The 18,164-nt window shown below is 37.3% G+C and overlaps 1 protein-coding gene across 3 annotated transcripts in view; it reads right to left on the bottom strand.

The window, feature by feature from the left end:
* Positions 1-250: 250 nt before the first annotated feature.
* The window catches only part of BCKDHB (branched chain keto acid dehydrogenase E1 subunit beta), a 271,343-nt gene continuing 253,429 nt past the window's right edge, over positions 251-18,164 (bottom strand). For all 3 annotated transcript variants that reach the window (XM_070449827.1, XM_070449828.1, XM_020899358.2), the window contains 2 exons: positions 2,211-2,357; positions 251-530 (listed from right to left, as the gene is read on the bottom strand). In XM_070449827.1, the coding sequence (XP_070305928.1) occupies positions 2,217-2,357 (141 nt within the window). In that variant the 3' untranslated portion in view covers positions 251-530; positions 2,211-2,216. The remainder of the gene's footprint in view (positions 531-2,210; positions 2,358-18,164) is intronic.

Here is an 18,164-nt window from a genome sequence, read left to right as displayed (position 1 = left end):
AAAAAGTGAGTTCCCCTTACTACACCACCTAGTTGGAATGAGACAGAAGAAAAATAAAAACATTCCAGAAGTTTCGCCAACATACAACCTTCTTAGCCATAAAGAACGAAACCAAAATGAGTAAAGTTGAAAAATTAACATTTCTGAACATTTCACTTTCATTCAGAATTAATTAACAAGTTACTAGGACTCTTTCACTCTTCCAAGAAAGTTCTTTTAACTAAATGGAAAAAAAGAGACGCACGCTGAAGACAATCTGATTTTTGCTTTATTGAATAGTGTCCCACATCCAGTATTTACAGACATAATTGAATGAAATGTATAAGCCTACCATGGAGACTGTTTTTAAAAATGAATCTGAAACACTCAATGGAAATGATCAATTCATATGTGTGAATACAATAATTAATTCATGATTTTTCAGCCAATATCCAAGTTGGTTCATTTCATAAAAACTCTATTTTCAAGAAGAGGGAATATAAAAAATTCAGAAAAATATTTCCATATCTAGTCATAATCTTCCAGTTTTTCTGCAAAAGAAATCAATAACAATTATAGACATTCTGGCCACTGTGAATTAAACACAGATTTTCTCAATTACATGACTACTTTCTTTAAGGCCACTTTTAATTTTTAGCATTGAAGAGCAGTCTTATCATAATTTCATGAGAGGTCTAAACTTTTTTTTTTCTAGGTTTAAAAAGAAACACACACTCAAATTTAAAATCAGCACCTAAATATTACTTTAGAAGAAGGAACAAGGCACAGAGCTGCACATTGTTACCTGGACTGCCCATAATGGATGGTCCATAGAAGGAACAAGATGTACGTAAAAGTGAGGAAGTCTTCCAACCAGACCCAAGCGAGACTGTTGACGCTAGGTGCACTCACAGACATTGAGAAGGCATCAGAAATACAGCCTCTACCTCTGCGTGTCTGAGAGACTTCCGCGGCATGGAAACTAATCGCCCTACTAACAGCCCTGTGACAATATCCGCAGAATCTGTTAGTTGCTTGGTCATATCCGACTCTTTGTGACCCCATGGACTGTAGCCCGCCGGGCTCCTCTGTCCATGGAATTCTCCAGGCAAGTATACTGGAGCAGGTAGCCATTCCCTTCTCCAGGATCCTCAGAACAGAACTACAAAAAAGGTGGGGATCCCAGTGGCAGAGAAGGCATTACTTTCTCTATACGCTCAAATGTAAAGGTATCTATCTCTTTGGTTTGAGGTGAGCTGATTTACTACCCACACATAGAATTTAAGAATCATAGTATTTTCTAATCTTTAAAACATATGGGCTTTATTATATGAAGCCCATTCTCACTTTTCCTTTCAAAGATCATGGCTCTTCAAAATGTATTAATAATATTATTATTTGGACAATCTATATTAAAATGTAAAGCATTTAATCCCTAGCTACACATTTTGAACCATTTAAAAAATGCTAGAGATAAATAAATCAGTGTATCATCAATAGCACCTTCTATATTAAAACCCTGAAAACTAACTTAATGCTTTTTCATTTTTTGCTAGAATAACACTGCTGGAGGGACAGAAAAGCATGACCTAGAAAATCACAATGAATAAATATCATGCATTATCCCCCATTTTAAAACATTCACTAGCCAAGAAAGGTTCTGGAAATGGTAGTGGTACTGGATTTTTCTCTCTTTTTTTTTAAGTAATAATTTCACTTATACATAATAAATAGGTTTCCTGCTCAACAAACCTATCTTTCAAGATAATATAAAGGCAAATTTCAGAATGCTATGGATCACACCATATAGTTTAAACAGCTGGAGTCCAAATGAATGGTGCTTAAAGTTATCTTTATATAACAGAAATTACCTCTATTCACAAATGGTTTAAATTGCTGATAAAAATATACAGAAATGATGGTAAAAGTCAGAAAAACGAGGTAAGGTGTATTTAGAGTCATGGCAGATGGCATGTTCATCCCATAATTATTCAGTGGTAACATATGAATATATCTGTTTTCTAGAAATCAGATAATGCACATGCTTGATATGTTTCTATTAAACATAAACATACTATCATAAGTTAAATTTTTTTTTCTGAAATCCACACTTTGTTCTGGAAGTTGCCATTTATGCAAAGACAGCACACTGATGACAGCTGCTTATCGGTCACCCGGGCACTAATGTGAGGGGAGCTCACTAGCTTTCTGAAAACACAGGGCAGGCTTACCTGTGGTCAATAGTTGATCATTTTTCGAAGGGCATCATAGCACTTCCACTTGTCTGGGATGTAGAATGGTTCAAAAATGTGAGGGAACGGTGTGTCGTACCCACACACCCTTGATATAGGAGCTTCCAGGTTCAGGAAACATTCTTCCTGCAGAGAAGAAGCCAGATGATTGACTTCAAGAACTTTTTATTCACAGAAATGAAACGTTTCACTTCCAAATACAATGGCATTAAAATAGTTATGTATATTATAACGCAAAAAAAAACAGGTGAAAAAAGGAGGTAACACACAGTATGTTTAGCCTTATCCAAGTTTTACTGAGGATATGTTTTCATATATGTATGTGCACTTTATGCCTACATACATATCTGTTGCTTAAGACAAAATGTGATTATACCTAACAGGTCAGTCTACAAATATAAATGTAATGTATGACAAAAGCATGACAAATGCTCACAGTAAACTCTGCAGCCTGAAAGGAGTGATGGCATGTGTCTTCTCTTGTTTCTTGCATTTTTCAAATTTTATATACCACGAACATGTTACTTTCATAAGTGTGCGTATGTGCTAAGTTGCTTCAGTCACGTCCAACTCTTTGCAACCCTATGGGCTGTAGTGCACATCAATAAAAAGTAAATTAATTAACTGAAAAAAATGTAAGATCTCAACCACAGGAAACCTATAGAAAGTTATCTTCAAGGGAAAAAAAAAAAGGTTATTAAAGTGACAAATTTAAACTTAAAAATAAAATTTTTAGAGTGTTAAAAAAAATCTAAAGAGAGACATGATTAGACTACTCTTAGGAAAATGAAATTACCATTCACAGCTATTACCTGAAATCAAACCTTTGGTTTTTTTGTTTGTTTTTTTTCCCATTTATTTTTATTCGTTGGAGGCTAATTACTTTACAATACTGCAGTGGTTTTTGCCATATATTGACATGAATCAGCCATACTATCAAGGGTGAAACCTTTGGTTTTTATGTATCCACTTTCTACACTGCTTTGTGTCGCAAATGCTTTGAAAAGGTCCACATTTTCTTACATATTTCACTAACTGTATTTTTATATTTTCATTTGAGGAGAAAGCTTTGAATGAAGTAGTGCTGATGCACTGTCCCTATCTTCTGTATATATTTCTTCCAGTGACAAGGGCTTTCAGGCAGTCAGCTCCCTTACACTCTCCCTGCCCCCCAAAACCACTGCGACTTAAAGCATCAAACACCATCATACGACATTCCTTATATGTGGAATCTAAAAAGAAGTGATACAGATGAACTTACAAAACAGAAAGAGACTCACAGACAGAAAATGAACTCATGGTTGCTGGGGAGAAGGAATACTTAAGGACTTTGGGAAGGTTATGTACACACTGGTATATTTAAAATGCAGAAGGAACCAAGCTCTACTGTATAGCACGTGGAACTCTGCTCAATGTTATGTGCCAGCCTAGATGGGAGGGGGTTTTGGGGGAGAATGGATACATGTATATGTATGGCTGAGTCCCTTCACTGTTCAGCTGAAACTGTCCCAACTTGTTAATCGGCTATACCCCAATACAAAGTGTTTTTGGTGTTAAAAACATAAAAATAATTTTTTTAAAAAAAAAAAAAGCATCAAACAACAAATAGTGTTGGCTTTTCCAACAGAAAATCCTCATCAATAACTTGAGAATGTTGCGGACAAAGGGTTTGAAGATTCACCTAAGAAATTCCACTACTAATAAGCTCAAAAAGATGACAGACTGGGTAGACTGCTCCTTGATTAAAATAAGTAGTTTTAAAGGGATTTAATTGTCAATTTGGGATTAACTCAGTTTATTACTTTAGTTGACATAAGCTGTTTTTCTGCCTCCCCTGAATACTACATTCTTCATAAATAAACTATCCATGGGTACTGCAAAATACAGAAAAGCAAAGGCAAAGCATTTCACTTAAATATCCTTGATTTTACACCTGTTAATAAAATATTCTTCTTTCAAACTAGTTGCCTGGAAAGCCGGTTTATGATAAAATGATGTTCCAGTGTTTGTGAAAACCACTCCTTCTAGCAGAAAGACCAACATCACCAAACTAATTTTTTTTTCAAATAACAATGCTTCTAATTCTGTAGGAATGTAACAATCACTCTATAGGAATACATCTACATGTTTTCAGGGGCATAGAAAAAGGTCTGTGAGGTCACTCTTGAACTGTCAACAGTGGTTACCCTTCGAGGTTAGGAGTGACAAGGAGGGGACAACAGACTCTGTGTGTACATTATACGTATTGTTGAAGCTTTTATGACACAGTATTACTTTTGTGGGCTTTCCAGGGGGCACAGTGGTAAAGAATCCACATGCCAAGAAGGAGACACAGGTTTGATCCCTGGGTCAGGAAGATCCCCTGGAGAGGGGAATGGAAATCCAGTCCAGTATTCTTGACTGAGAAATCCCATTGGACAGAGGAGCCTGGTGGGCTACAGTCCACAGGGTTGCAAAGAGTTGGACACAGTTTAGCAACTGAGTGATTATTTTTGTAATTAACTGGCACTGATACAAAAGAGTAAAAAGAAGAATCATTTTATGAGACTAAAAGTTCCCATGTTATGTTACACAAATTTGTGATTTTACACATTGCATTTTCTTAATTTGGAAACAATTACTGTTAGGTATGCAGAATTAAATGATTCTAAAGTATTATATATAAATATATATTATAAAAATCACAGAAGATAATTCAAGAATATATGGTTCAGTTTTATAAAGGTGTGTGTGTGTTTGCTAACTCACTTCAGTCATGTCCAACTGTTTGTGACGCTATGGACTGTAGCCTGCGCCAGGCTCCTCTGTCCATGGGAGACTCCAGGAAAGAGTACTGGAGTGGGTTGCCATGCCCTCCTCCAGGGGATCTCCCCAATCCAGGGATCAAATCCAAGTCTCTTATATCTCCTGCATTGGCAAGAGGATTCTTTACCACTAGTGCCACCTTTATAAAGATATATCTTAACTGATGAAAACAGTATGAAATTTTAATGATTGGCTAACTAAAGTATATTAAAGAGGCAAATCTCTTCTACAGACTTGTGTTAAAACTTCCTTTTAAAGTGATTGGAAATAAGATGTTTGGGTCAAGCTGCTATACAGTTACTTCCCACTGAACTGGTTCACATACAAATGATTTATATGTGACTGTATGTTTTTCTGGTCAATGATCAAAATGAGCATCCTTTTTCAAGCTCAGTTTATTTTCCATATTGAAGTTTTATACACATACACAGAAAAAGAATATTTGAAACTCACTGGCAGATTTGTAGATCAATAGGCCAGATTAATCCCATACAAAGTATATCTCTCTTCATTAAATACCTTATGATACCATTACTATAGCAACCATAAGCTCTGAATTTTCAAGATACTATAAATTCATCATATTCTTCTTTTTCATAAGTACACTCATACTTTTCAAACTGTAATGATTTTTTGATTCCAAAATAGTAATCCGCATAATATTAGGAATAAATAATTGCCTAACTCATGGGGCTGTCCAGAGGATTATAGGTAGTTTCCAACACTGGGGCTACGATGAGCAGTACCAATCTCTGGTCTCTCTTCCTGGAGAGCCTGTATGTGGACTGGCTCGATTGACGTGGGACAATGACAGATGGGATGGTGAGGTTCCAAAGCAGATCACGGTGGAACAGGTAACCAGGGGCAACAGAAGAGAAGCCAGGCAGGTGCCAAGAGAAACTTTCCTCCAGCTATTCATGATCCAAAGTTTCACCTTGGATCCAGTGAAAAGAACTGAAAGTAAATCCTAATGCTAGCAGGTAGCTACACTTATATATACTGTGCTTGTGGAATGTGCTTTTACATAAATACTCAGATGCTTTCAGAAAAACAGACATTTCTTCCAAAAGACCCTGGCGTGAAACTGCAGTACGTGGTATTTGAATATGTCTTTCTGTAAGTATGAAAATTTTCTTTCCAAAATACGTTAACCATAACAATAGTAACAAGTACTTCTGATGTAAACAAGTTCTATTTTATCTCATTTAAACATTTCAACAAACCTATGAGGTAGGTATGATATCCCATTTCACAGATGAGGAAACTAGGTGAAGGAAGCTGCCCAAGGTGGAAGAGCTGCATACAGAACCAAGACAAGATTCCCACCTGACTACCTTCATTCTGCAAAATTTGAGGCACAACCACTGCGAACAGCAATAACAGGAAAATAAAGCAAGAAATAAAACAGGAGCCAGGCTGGGATTAAAGTTTCACAACAGAGCCTCAAGAGGGTTAAATTCAGTCTGAGAAACTTTCCTCATACATAAGAGGAACGTAGAGGTTAAGACATGTGAAAAAGCTAACACACATAAGCGTAAGCGTGAAGGTAATACCCGGAGCAATAAACACATGGTCCTGGGTATCAGGAAACTCCGAGGCTAACCTAAATGATTTTAAAAAGCATAACTCAAATTATTTATATACTAGCCATCTGGGTTGCTATGCCTGTTATAACCAGAAAAGGAAGGAAACAATGTGAAATAACAGTTCCAAATCATAAAAGTCGTAGACACAGGCAAGGGAATTTCTTTATCTGCCTATCTTCTGAACCAAAATGAAATAAAAATTTAAGTGTTTTGCAGAAATGGCAGAGGACAGAGATCCTGTAAATTTTTAAGGCAAATAAAAATGAATAAAATAGGATTCATGGTTGTCTTAAGATAAATTATTGATAGGTTTTAAAAATTAAATTACTTAATAGTAACTATATTAATGCTGTATTGCATCTTTGCAAGTTGCTAAGAGAGTAGATCTTAATAGTCCTCATCACACACAAAATTGAGTACTGCATTTATTCATACATTTTACATAAATATAATACAGTTTATATATTATTATATGTGCATGTAAATACATATATGTTACGACTTTCATGGGATCGCTCAAAATGTCTCAACATTAACCTCACTTCCCCATGAAAGTTTTATGGACATCCAGCCATAAATTTTCCTGTCACTGTGTCACAGGAGTTACATCACTGAAATCAGTGTCAGGCATTCCGCACTGTAGCTGTGGTCACTCCCAACAAATCTTTTTGTTGTTTTCATGGCAAGGCTGTATAATATAATTGATACAGCATGTAATTTGGAACTCTATCTGAAGGGAATCTTTGTTCTACTAGGATTTAATCTTTCCAAGGCTCTGTTTACTCAACGGCAAAAGTATTAAAAATTCTGTCCCTATTGTTTTTATACTCCACTGTTACCTTGCCTCTTTGCCTCCCTAGCTTGGGCAGCAGCCTATGAGAATTACCTGCTTTTCATGCCTGACAGCACAGTGTTCAATAATTGTAGGGGTTTTTTTCCCTTCTAGTTTTACTGAGCTATGATAGACATACAGCACTGTATATGTTCAAGGTGTACTGCATAGTGATTTGACTTACATATATCATGAAATGATTATCCCAGTAAGTTTAGTGAATATCCATCATCTCATCTAGACACAAACTTGACAAAATAGAAAAAAAAAAAATCTTTTCCTTGTGAGAGAACTCTTAGGATTAATTTTTAACAGCTTTCATGTATAGCAAACAACTGTGTTATTTATAGTTATATTTACCATGTTGGTCATGGCATCCCTAGTACTTAATTATTTTAAAACTGGAAGTTTGTGTCTTTTGACCATCTTCTTTCAATTCCCCCTCCCCCATCTCCTGCCCCTGGTAACCACAAATCTGATCTCTTTCTCTGTGAGTTTGTTTTTGAAGTACAATTGACCTAATAATTGCTAGGTTTTGTTCTCCTCTTAAAATTTTTTGAGTGATAATAAACACAAGGTATCAGAAACAGCCCAAATCATCATTGAAGATAAAGATTTGGGTACACAGAACCGTCAAATAGACTGAGATGCAATATCCATCATAGCTCAGTGACTGACAGCTACCATTTATTGGACACTTACTAAGCCTTAAAAAATGTAAGAAAATACCAAAACAAGTTTCAGTGCTCTATGAGGAAGGAGGGTGGGGACCACTGAGGTTATTGAAGGAGCCAGGCTGCACCCAATGAAAGACAGGATCTGGTGCTGCCCCCTGGTGGGGAGCAGGGAGCCTACACCCTGTCAGTTCCCGGGCCTAGAAGCACAGATTAAGTGTGGCCAGATGACCGATTAAGTCAGAAACTCTGGAAATGGTTGAAAAATGCCCCCCGCACCCAGCAAAAGAACATAATTTCCAAGCATGATTACTGTAGAAAAGTAGCCTGTCAGTTAGGTACTGGAAGGTTCCACGTGAAAAAGTGCCCAGCAGGTAAGTGAATGTAATCAAGGCACACACACTCAAAAATACAGTCAAGGATAAAGACCATATAATGTCATTTGATTTATTTTTAAAGCAATCATTGGCTTTTTGTTTTTTTTTTTAATTCAAGGCAATTTCAGACTCATATTGCTAAGAGCAACTTTGCAATAGTTTTTATTCAGTTCTTCTAATGACAGAAAGCTGGATATGGCCCACTGTGTAAGACTACAAAGAATTGTGAGCTGGAATGTTGTGAAGTTTAAAGTATGATAAGAAAAATTTAGGTCTTGCATACATGTTTCAACTTTCTTATAGTTGATTACAGGATGAAGAGTTCCTTTCACTTTCCTGAAAAACTATTCAATTAATTTTCCTAAACATTTAATGGAAAGGTAGACATGCAAGTCACTGCAATGAGAAACATATCAAAGTTGAAGTACGTTGCTATAGGATCATCTTATAAATCTGGATATTATGTTCTTCCTTGGAACAATGAGAAGCATTATTCCACAATTTAATTTCAAGTAACCATTTGAGAAAATTGATTTTTAAATGACTTTAAGGTCCAGGTTACATCACATAAACATTATGTCATCATAACACATTTAAACTAAGAGAACACATTTTGTTTCTAAGAGTGGGATGGGGTGAGGGTAAAATAAGCTATACATGTGATAAGTACTAAACAAGACATATAGATCATAGAGTTATCATTTCTTCTCTAGGAGAAAACATTAAGAAATAGCTTTAAGGGTTTTGTGAAGTTTTAAACCTAAATTCCAATACCATTTAGTCCTTGTTAGTTATTATTAGCAATAATGTTTATGTGATGTAACCTGGATCTTAAAGTCATTTAAAACTCAATTTTCTCAATGGTTACTTGAAATTAAATTAAGGATACTTTTCTTCTAAATGCAATACATTGTCTAGGGATCATAATGAGCAGCACAAGAGTTAAACTAAAAATATATGAAAAAAACTAAATTAATATATCAAAATGAGGCATATTTGATAGCTTGGAAGTCCATGAATTTAGAGACTTACATGTTGGTTTTAGGTTATTAGTTCTAGTTATTTATGTAAAGTGAGACATCACCTGGCTTCCAAACACTATCAGAGAATATTTGTTATTAATAAATGTAGATTTTATCTACCATGAAAATGTGCCCATAGCCGAAACAGTTTCAGCAGCAAAGAAAAAAATGATGCTGGTGTCTTGAATGACAAATGGGTCACAGAAAACCTGTGAAGGTACTATGCCAGCAACTGCAAATTAATTTCACTACTGGATTAAATAAATACAACTTTACTAAAGCAAAATGAAGTAGGTTTCATTTAAGTTAATGGTTTAAACAGAAAGTATCACATTTTTAAAACGGAGCTTAAAATATACATTTTACGTCTATACCAATTTTCTGTACAGACCTATGAAATAGACCTGTGAAATTTATTCTTCACAGACAGCACAGTCCCTAATCTACCTCCAAACTAACAGGATGCTTCCCATTAATACAGCTTTTTATTTTACTTTTCTAATACTATGCACATGAGGTGCATTCAACAAACACTGATTGATATGTCTCTCACTTTTAAAACACAGTTGAGCCAATATAACTAAATAAGACAGTATATGAATAATATAATTTCATCCAGATTTCTATAGCACCTAAAACATTACACTCAATCCCAATTATTTCAGCAAAGCTTTCATTTAAAATCACAACCTTGACTATATTAAAAGCTAAGATCTCTATTACTTAACTTTGTTAGAACACCTTCAATGTCTGCTGACTTTAATAATAACAAAGAATGGAACTGAATTCTAAATAGGATATTCACTGAAATTCAAACTCCATGTTTCAAATGGAAGCTTCTTTTCTGAAGTTAGACAGAAATATTATTTCTGATTTAAACTAGATACAGTCTAGCTACCTAACACAAGGTTGGAGAATGATATTAAGATATATATAGAAATGATTCATGGTTCAAATTCAATAGCTGTATTAGAATATAAAAATGTTAATATAAAATTATCTATGAATCTTACTGCATTAACTCTATATTATTGTAGAAACTGAGGTAGAGCGAATTTTAAAATCAAAATTTAACATTAAAATCAATAATTTGTTATATAATAGAAACTGCCTTTTTTCCCTCCAAATGATACTTTTGTAAATTTCACTATTTTAAAATAGGAAAGAAGTGAAAGCAAGTGAAAACTTTCTATAATTTATAATCTTATCTGAATTCACTTTTTAAAAAAGTACATAGTGCTCATTTTGGCCCAGGGGCTACACCAAATATTTCACAAATATTAACTCATTTTAATTTTTCATAAACACTAAATTAGCAATCACAAAGGTAAAACTTAGCATCCGATCCAAACCACTTTGGTTTGGTTCTGTTTTCAAACTTTCCCCCAGATATACTCTTGTGCTATGACCTGAAGCAGCTTCACCATTTATAATAATTTCTTCATTAAATCTCCCTGCAACACAGTCTATTGATTTGCTGCAATCCATCTTCAATGATGCTCTGAGGTTTAAAAAGTTAGAAGTCTAAATTCTTTTGAGATATACTATGGGCAAATTTGGACATTTACTATGTACTGTGGCTACAACGCTTTTGTTAAAACACTTTACATTCAATAGAGAGAAGGAAAAAAAAAGGCAATGGTCTCAAGTTTCCACAGACGCTAAAGCTTCTCAAATTTTATAGTTCAAAATTCTTCCTATAGAAGAAAGCATCCACACAGCAGCAAAGTTTGAAAGTGGAATTTCCCTAGAATGTGAATGCATAATGATAAACATAAGCGACTAGCAGCACTGGGTCGTCTCATGAACAAATCGCCCTCTGTAAGGTAGGACTTTTGCTTTGCTTGGCACTAGGAAATTTAAATCACTCTTGTAAAGCAACTTTTGATGATCCTACAAAGCATTCAACTTTTCTGCTTGTTTTGCAACAAAATTCTTTGTATAGCATTCTCACTCCACCAAATGGTGCTCGGCAGGCAGAAATCAATTCTGGCTAAAGTGACCTGATGATTCTTTTGTTTCATGACGTAGAAAATATATTCTTTGCAAATCTGGGGGATCGAACCTGCACTCAGAAAATTTCCAGTAGGATCTGTCACTATCCCAATTTTGCAACCTGGTTTTTAAGTTTCAACACTAATTATAAAATGAAACTACTAAAATAGAGTGATTTCTCCCTCTTTGGCACCATCTTTCTAAAAAGTTTAAGAAGCTGGATTTAAAATTAAAAGGAGGGGTTCTAAAATATTTGCTATCTTACAAATGGTACTCTTTTGTTATAATGCATTCTTCTTTACTGCTTTTTCTTATTCTTCATGTTAAATTTCTAGTTTATGTTTTAGTTTATGTTTAAAAGAATGCTAAAACAACTTGCTAAATGTAAAGAAAAAGTTAAGGAAAAGGGGAAAATCAACTTTATCTACATAATGCCAAAAGAGATGTGTCAATGTTTCCAATGAAATTAAACCTACTCTTTTTTTAAAGTTAATCTTAGGTGTCATAGCAACACAGCCTTTAAGGTTGGTTTTGCTGAATAAATAAATCAGAGCAAGTTATTTTTCAGCAGTTTAATTCTGTTCACCAGATCACTGCGATTGTAATAAGAAAAGCACAGAAATAAATGTTTTAGGCTACCCTCAATTATTAGGGAGATTTCTTCCCAAACTTGTTAATTGGATCCCTGTTGCAGTAGCATTCTCAAGCTTTAGTAATTGAATAAATTAACCAAGCAAACAAGTTTTGGGAAGGAGTCTCTGACCTGAGTAAAGAAAAAGGCTTGTAAGAGCGCTCATTATTGATATGCAGATAACTTTTGCTAACTGATGAGTTTAATCTATTCATAAAATAAATCTAGCCATTGTAATTATTGCCTGCAGCCAATAAAAATATCATACACAATCCAAAATATATTTTTCTATTTACTGTGTTTACATATGTATGTTTCTACCTTTAAAGTTGGTTAATATTTCTTACAAAGAAGTTTTCCTGGTTGAAAGTCTATGCATTTGCATACAGTTAAAATTTCAAGAATCCAGAGAGATTTGAGAATTAAGGGGATAATACACATGCCCACCTTTTCTACTTCAAATTTTGTATAAACGGTATGCTGACGCTCACAAAATCTGTATTGCATGCTCAGAGTGGACAAATTTCTAATGAGCCTGATTAAACCATAGACACAACAGCGAAGGTGTGGTTAATAGTGGAGACGTGGTTCTGGTTACTTTTAGAGTTAAGCGCAAAAATTTAATATTAGAACTGCCCAGAGACACTGTTCACTAATGCATTTTTGATGAACTACATTTATACATTCCCTATAAACAGGCGATGTTCACATATTTTATCTGAAATATAACCAGAGCATTTACTTGCCATTCTTTATCTCCTTATTTGAATCTGAGCTATATAAAACTTCAGTCAGGTCCCTCAATTAGGCACCATGCTAAAACACACAGCACTGCTCCCCCAAAGAGATCACAGGAGATTCCCTATTTGTCACATAGCACAGATAACAATGCACGCAAGCACACACAAACACAAACAAATAATTTTGGCTTTAGTCAACACATGATGAATATCCTAAGAAACAACACGGAGGCTACAGGAAAAAGACATTGTTTGTCGATAATGTCCTCTCGTTCAGGAAAAGGAGTATGTAACATGTAGACAGAGCACAGAAAAAGCCAGAGACTCATGAAATAGAAACCAAGAGATATTCTTCTTTAATAATAAACAAGTGTAATTATGTATATTGTCTCACTTAATCCTTTCAGCAATCTAGGTGGCAGTAGCAAGTGAGGCGCTAAGCTGCTGAAGGTTAAGAGAGGTAAATGAGGTCACGTAAGTGCATGCAAGCTCTGGTGGTATTTGAACCAGCTGGCGTGGTTACCCTTGGGTGCAGCTGCAAAAGACTTTAAAAGTGGGCGAAAGAGTCTTGCTTGGATACAAGGAAAATGTGTAGCCAGTGCTACCATTATACCTGGGAAACAGAAACTGGTGGAACTGTCGGCTTGTTTATGTCAAATCTGATCAAGATTTTTTTTTTTTCAATTTTAATAAAAAGCTAGCAGTTTAGGGCCTTTGTGTGTGTGTGGCGGGGCGGGGGGGCATGGGGTGATGTGGAATAGATGGATCTCTTCGAGTTACAGGAAGACAAGCTCAGATGTGTATGTTCTGAATGTTTTGGAGACTCGCTGGGGGAGACATGGAGGAGCAGTGGGGACCAGACTGGAACCTGTTTCTAGTTAACTGCTAGCAGCTAGCTTGAGTTCAGGGCGTAAGCTGCCACTTTGGGGTTCTGAAGCTGATCCTACATTCTTAGGAAAAACTGAAGGTTCAGTCCACGGTAGGCTATACGTCTAAAGTTTCTTCTAAAAGTTCCAAAAAATACACGTGTCATTAAAGTGCTTCACCAGGAAATTAAATTTGCTTGCTTTCATTTATTTCCTTATCGCTGACAGCATCTAGATGAACTTAAGGCAACTAAGTCATTGGATAAAGAATGCGACGGCTTCTTGATAGATTGAGAAAATCGTTTCAGTAAACATAGGCTGCAAATTGTATCCTAGACTTAAGCTGGAATATGAAACGTAATCCTCTCCTCACAGTAAATACTTTATGGCTCTTCTCCACGATTAAGTCACTTTGTAGAACTCTAAAACTACAGAAGAAAATTTCTAGAGCATTTAAAGAAATGTCTGTTGAGAAGAAAAGTAAATTTTTTTCCTGCAGTGAAAACAACAGACCAGACATTGCAATGAAGTTCATCTTCAAGTTAAAAATGTAAATGTTAAATGTGGTAAGAGGGGTCTGCCGGCTTCAATTAGTAGTAATTGGCACAGTCTACACAGCTGGCCCTGGGATGTTGATTAAATAGCCGAGAGCTCTCTCTAGGTGTAAAACTTGTCATACACACATGCGTGTCCTCAAGAGGAACTGGCCGTGTGCAGAGGGGCCCATCTCCTGTGTGGAAGCGGAGAGGTCCCCATGGTCTGAGACAAGCAATTTGGGCATCCCTGGGAAAGTATCACTTTGACAGCTGGATTAAAAAATGATTTATGTAGAGAATAAAGCTGGGTTATGCTACATTAGAATGTCATCGTTTTCAATGAGCGTGCTTCTATGTGACCTTGCAAATCACCAACCCACAAGGATTTTCCTTAGGTTTCCTCAAATGCTAATGATGTAGCAAATCTAATTAAGTTCGTATGATTCACTTCAGCAGTAGGTATTTCAGGGACTCCAGAACTGCCAAAAGGAAATCTGAAGCGTCTATTCTTGCTCCAAAACAATCATGCCGCGCGCCAAACTGATAACCGTTAAACACAGCTGCAGAGCAAATGCGGTGGGGTTTTGGTCCTGTAAATACAGTGTTCACACATCAATCTGCCCTGCGAGCAATTTCGGAGGCAGACCCAACGATTGCTGGTTTCTATTACAGTTATATGAAGATTATATGTGAGTATTAAGTCACTTGTTTCGCCCAGCACAGCTTGGGCAGATTGCGACGTGCTGTGAGTTTCTTCTACCTGAGAACACTCACAGAAAAGCCAGAAACCCCAAATACTGATAAAAGGTTCTGATCAGCATCTTGCTGAAATGGCTTTCCAGTTCTGCAGCTCACGTGAAAAAGAGGAAAGGTCACTTTGGGTGTTTGAGAGTCTATTTAGGGAATAAAGAACATGCCATAGATTGAAGTTCATTCCTCAAGAAAATCCCATATCCTGTGTTTATTATAAATGCTTTTTTTAAAAAAAAAGGTCTTTAAAATAACACTTGCTTCTTAAAAATTAACATGGGTAAAACACAAGAAGCAAAACAATGAAGTCTTCCTTCATCACAAGCAGTTTACAGTTTGATATGTCCTTCTAGGTCCCATTTTTGCATTCACACAACTAATAAATGCTTTTCTTTTTATCACAGTAAATGTGCAGCACAAACCTATGGACACATCTGAGCTACAGAAATTCAACTCTTTTTATTTCAGTAACGCAATTTCCATGAAAGGAAATTCTTTTCAAAGGGGTTCTCTCCAAACTGGGTGGGATACCGGAAGTGTTAAGGCCATGACCACACTCCCTCCAGAGGCTGTTAGGTTGCTATGGCGACCACTCTGATCCTGTCAATAAGCAAGCCCTGAACACTAATATTCTGAAAAACAAACACACAAAAAAAGTTTCCTTTTCTGTGGAGATAACAACACGAACTAGTTTCGAGTCTGAAATGACCACTCTTGATGCTTAAACGGCATTTTTGCTGACTGAATTATTTCCAGAATGCAGCTTTGTAAATAAATGCAAAAATAGTGAAGTCAGCCATTACACTCCAGTTCTGTTTTAAAACACGGTCAAATCTGTGGCATAAGTAATCTCAGCATGTTACAGCTGGAGTGGGTTATGTGTGGAGGTCTAGGCAGGAGAAGAAAATCAGATTAGAGAGCAAATGCTGTGTCAAAAGCAACACTGGAAGCAAGGAAACAACACAGGCTTCCAAGCAGCTCTTGGAAGTTTCGGAAAACAAGCACACATTTCAACAGTTCTGTTTCTTATCTGTGGTTGTCTCCAGACACACAATTATTACGGTATAAGGGAATTACCTAAATTGATCACATTTATGAAGTTACATACAACCCACTCCTATGTAAGGAGATAATTATTTGTCTTCATGGGCTCAAGCATCATAGCTAAATCTTTAAGATGTGAATCCTTTTATGTTGGCAAAACCACCACCACAAAGCACCCTGTATGCTGGCTTTTACAGCCCACAGTCCTAGAGGTACAATGCGACACTTAGCAGGCATCTGTAAACATCAGCTAACCCAACCCTTCCAGTTTTTACTTCCATTCTGTCTCACTCTGGGGTGTCAAGGAGCCTAGTCATGGAAGAGGCAGAAAAATCAACAAGACAGTAAGTGGGGTGTGGAGATTTTCCCTCCTCAGCGATTCAAATGGAAGCTTCTTACTCACCCACCAGATGCCACACTGCTGCCACTGAAATTGGGTCCCTCCCTAGGTTTGAAGCTTTTCCTAGCTCCCCAGAGCTTATTCTTCTTTATCCTCATTTCCCTTCCAGCCCAAGGGCAGACATACACAGGCCCACCTCCATTCCAAAACTTTTTTTTTTTCCTTTTGAGGCCAAGCTGCATGGCATGAGGGATGCGAGATCTTAGTTCCCTGACTGGGGATCGAACACATGTCTCCTGCAGTGGAAGCTCAGCATCCTAACCACTGGATCATCAGGGAAGCCCCCAAACCGACTACTTTATAACACTGTCCCCTGCTGTCTTCACACACATCACTTTTCAAATTCAGTTCAGGTACCGATTTTCAAGGAGCTTTGGGGACTTTGATATTGATTTTTTTTTTTTTTAATTCATGCATTTGGACTTCTCTGGTGGTCCAGTGCTTAAAACCCATCTGCCAATATAGGAAACATGATTCAATCCCCGGTCCGGGAACTAGGATCCCACATGCCATGGAATCCTAGGCAACTAGGAGCAACTAGGCCCATGCACCACAACAAAGAGCCCCTGTGCCTAGAATCCAAGCTCTACAACAATAGAAGCCACTGCAACGAAAGCCTATGTATCACAGCTAGAGAGTGACCCCAGCCCACCACAACAACAGAATGCCTGCCGGCAGCAAGACCGCATAGCCAAAAAAAAGTTTTTTTAATTAATGTATTCCATCATTCATCAATCAAACATTTCAGAGCCTACCTCCAGAGTTTTGCATTCCAGTGGGAGAAATAGGTATCAGGAAGTGTTAGAAAGGGAGCAGGCACAGTGGTAAAGAATCCGCCTGCCAATTCAAGAGACACGGGTTTGATCCCAGATCCAGGAAGATCCTACATGCTGTGGAGCAGCTAAGCCCTGCACCACAAAAAACTGAGCCTGAGCACTGAAGCCTGGGAGCCTCCACTACCGACGCATCCGTGCCTAGAGCTGGTGCCCTGCAGCAGGAGGAGCCCTGGCCATCAGAAGCCCACACACCGCAACTAGAGAGTGGCCCCCGTTCAGTGCAACTAGAGAAAAGCCCAGGCAGCAGAGAAGACCCAGAACAGCCCAAGATAAATAAATTAATTTTTTTTTTAAAAAAGAAAGGGAACAGGCAGAGGTCTGTAACAGTTAGCAAGCTGTTTGTGCTCAGGGAGGGGCTTCCTAAGGAGGACACGTTTGAAAACCATGGGGCACCAGGAGCATCCCCGCCAGCTCACAAAACAGGCCTGGAGGCAGGAAAGAGCTCGTGTGACCCAGAGATGGAAAGATGGCTCATGGGAGTGTGGCCTGGGAGGAGGGGGGAGGGTACACACCCAAAGGGAGATGACGGAGCAATAAGGGAAGGGGGCCAGATGGTCGGATGGCCAACAGACCAGCCCTGGCAGGAAGACGGTGACAGCTGACCTATCTGTGTTCTTCAGAGAACATCCAAGAGCAGCTATGGAGACTCAGATTCTTCAGGTAAACTCAGGGCTCATTTACAGGAAATCAGAAGTATCGTTAGAGATGAATGCTAGGGCTGCTGATGACATGAGTGAGACACAGTCAGACAGGGATGAGGGCAGAGAGTCAGAGTCCACAACAGGAACGGTGTTTCTTGTGTGTAATTTGGAGGAAACTATCACTTCATTCGCTAAGAT

This window comes from Odocoileus virginianus, chromosome 19 (genome assembly GCF_023699985.2).
Source record: "Odocoileus virginianus isolate 20LAN1187 ecotype Illinois chromosome 19, Ovbor_1.2, whole genome shotgun sequence".
Classification (NCBI taxonomy): domain Eukaryota; kingdom Metazoa; phylum Chordata; class Mammalia; order Artiodactyla; family Cervidae; genus Odocoileus; species Odocoileus virginianus.
Note: the sequence above shows the minus strand (reverse complement) of the source record. Positions and strands in the feature narration are given on the sequence as shown.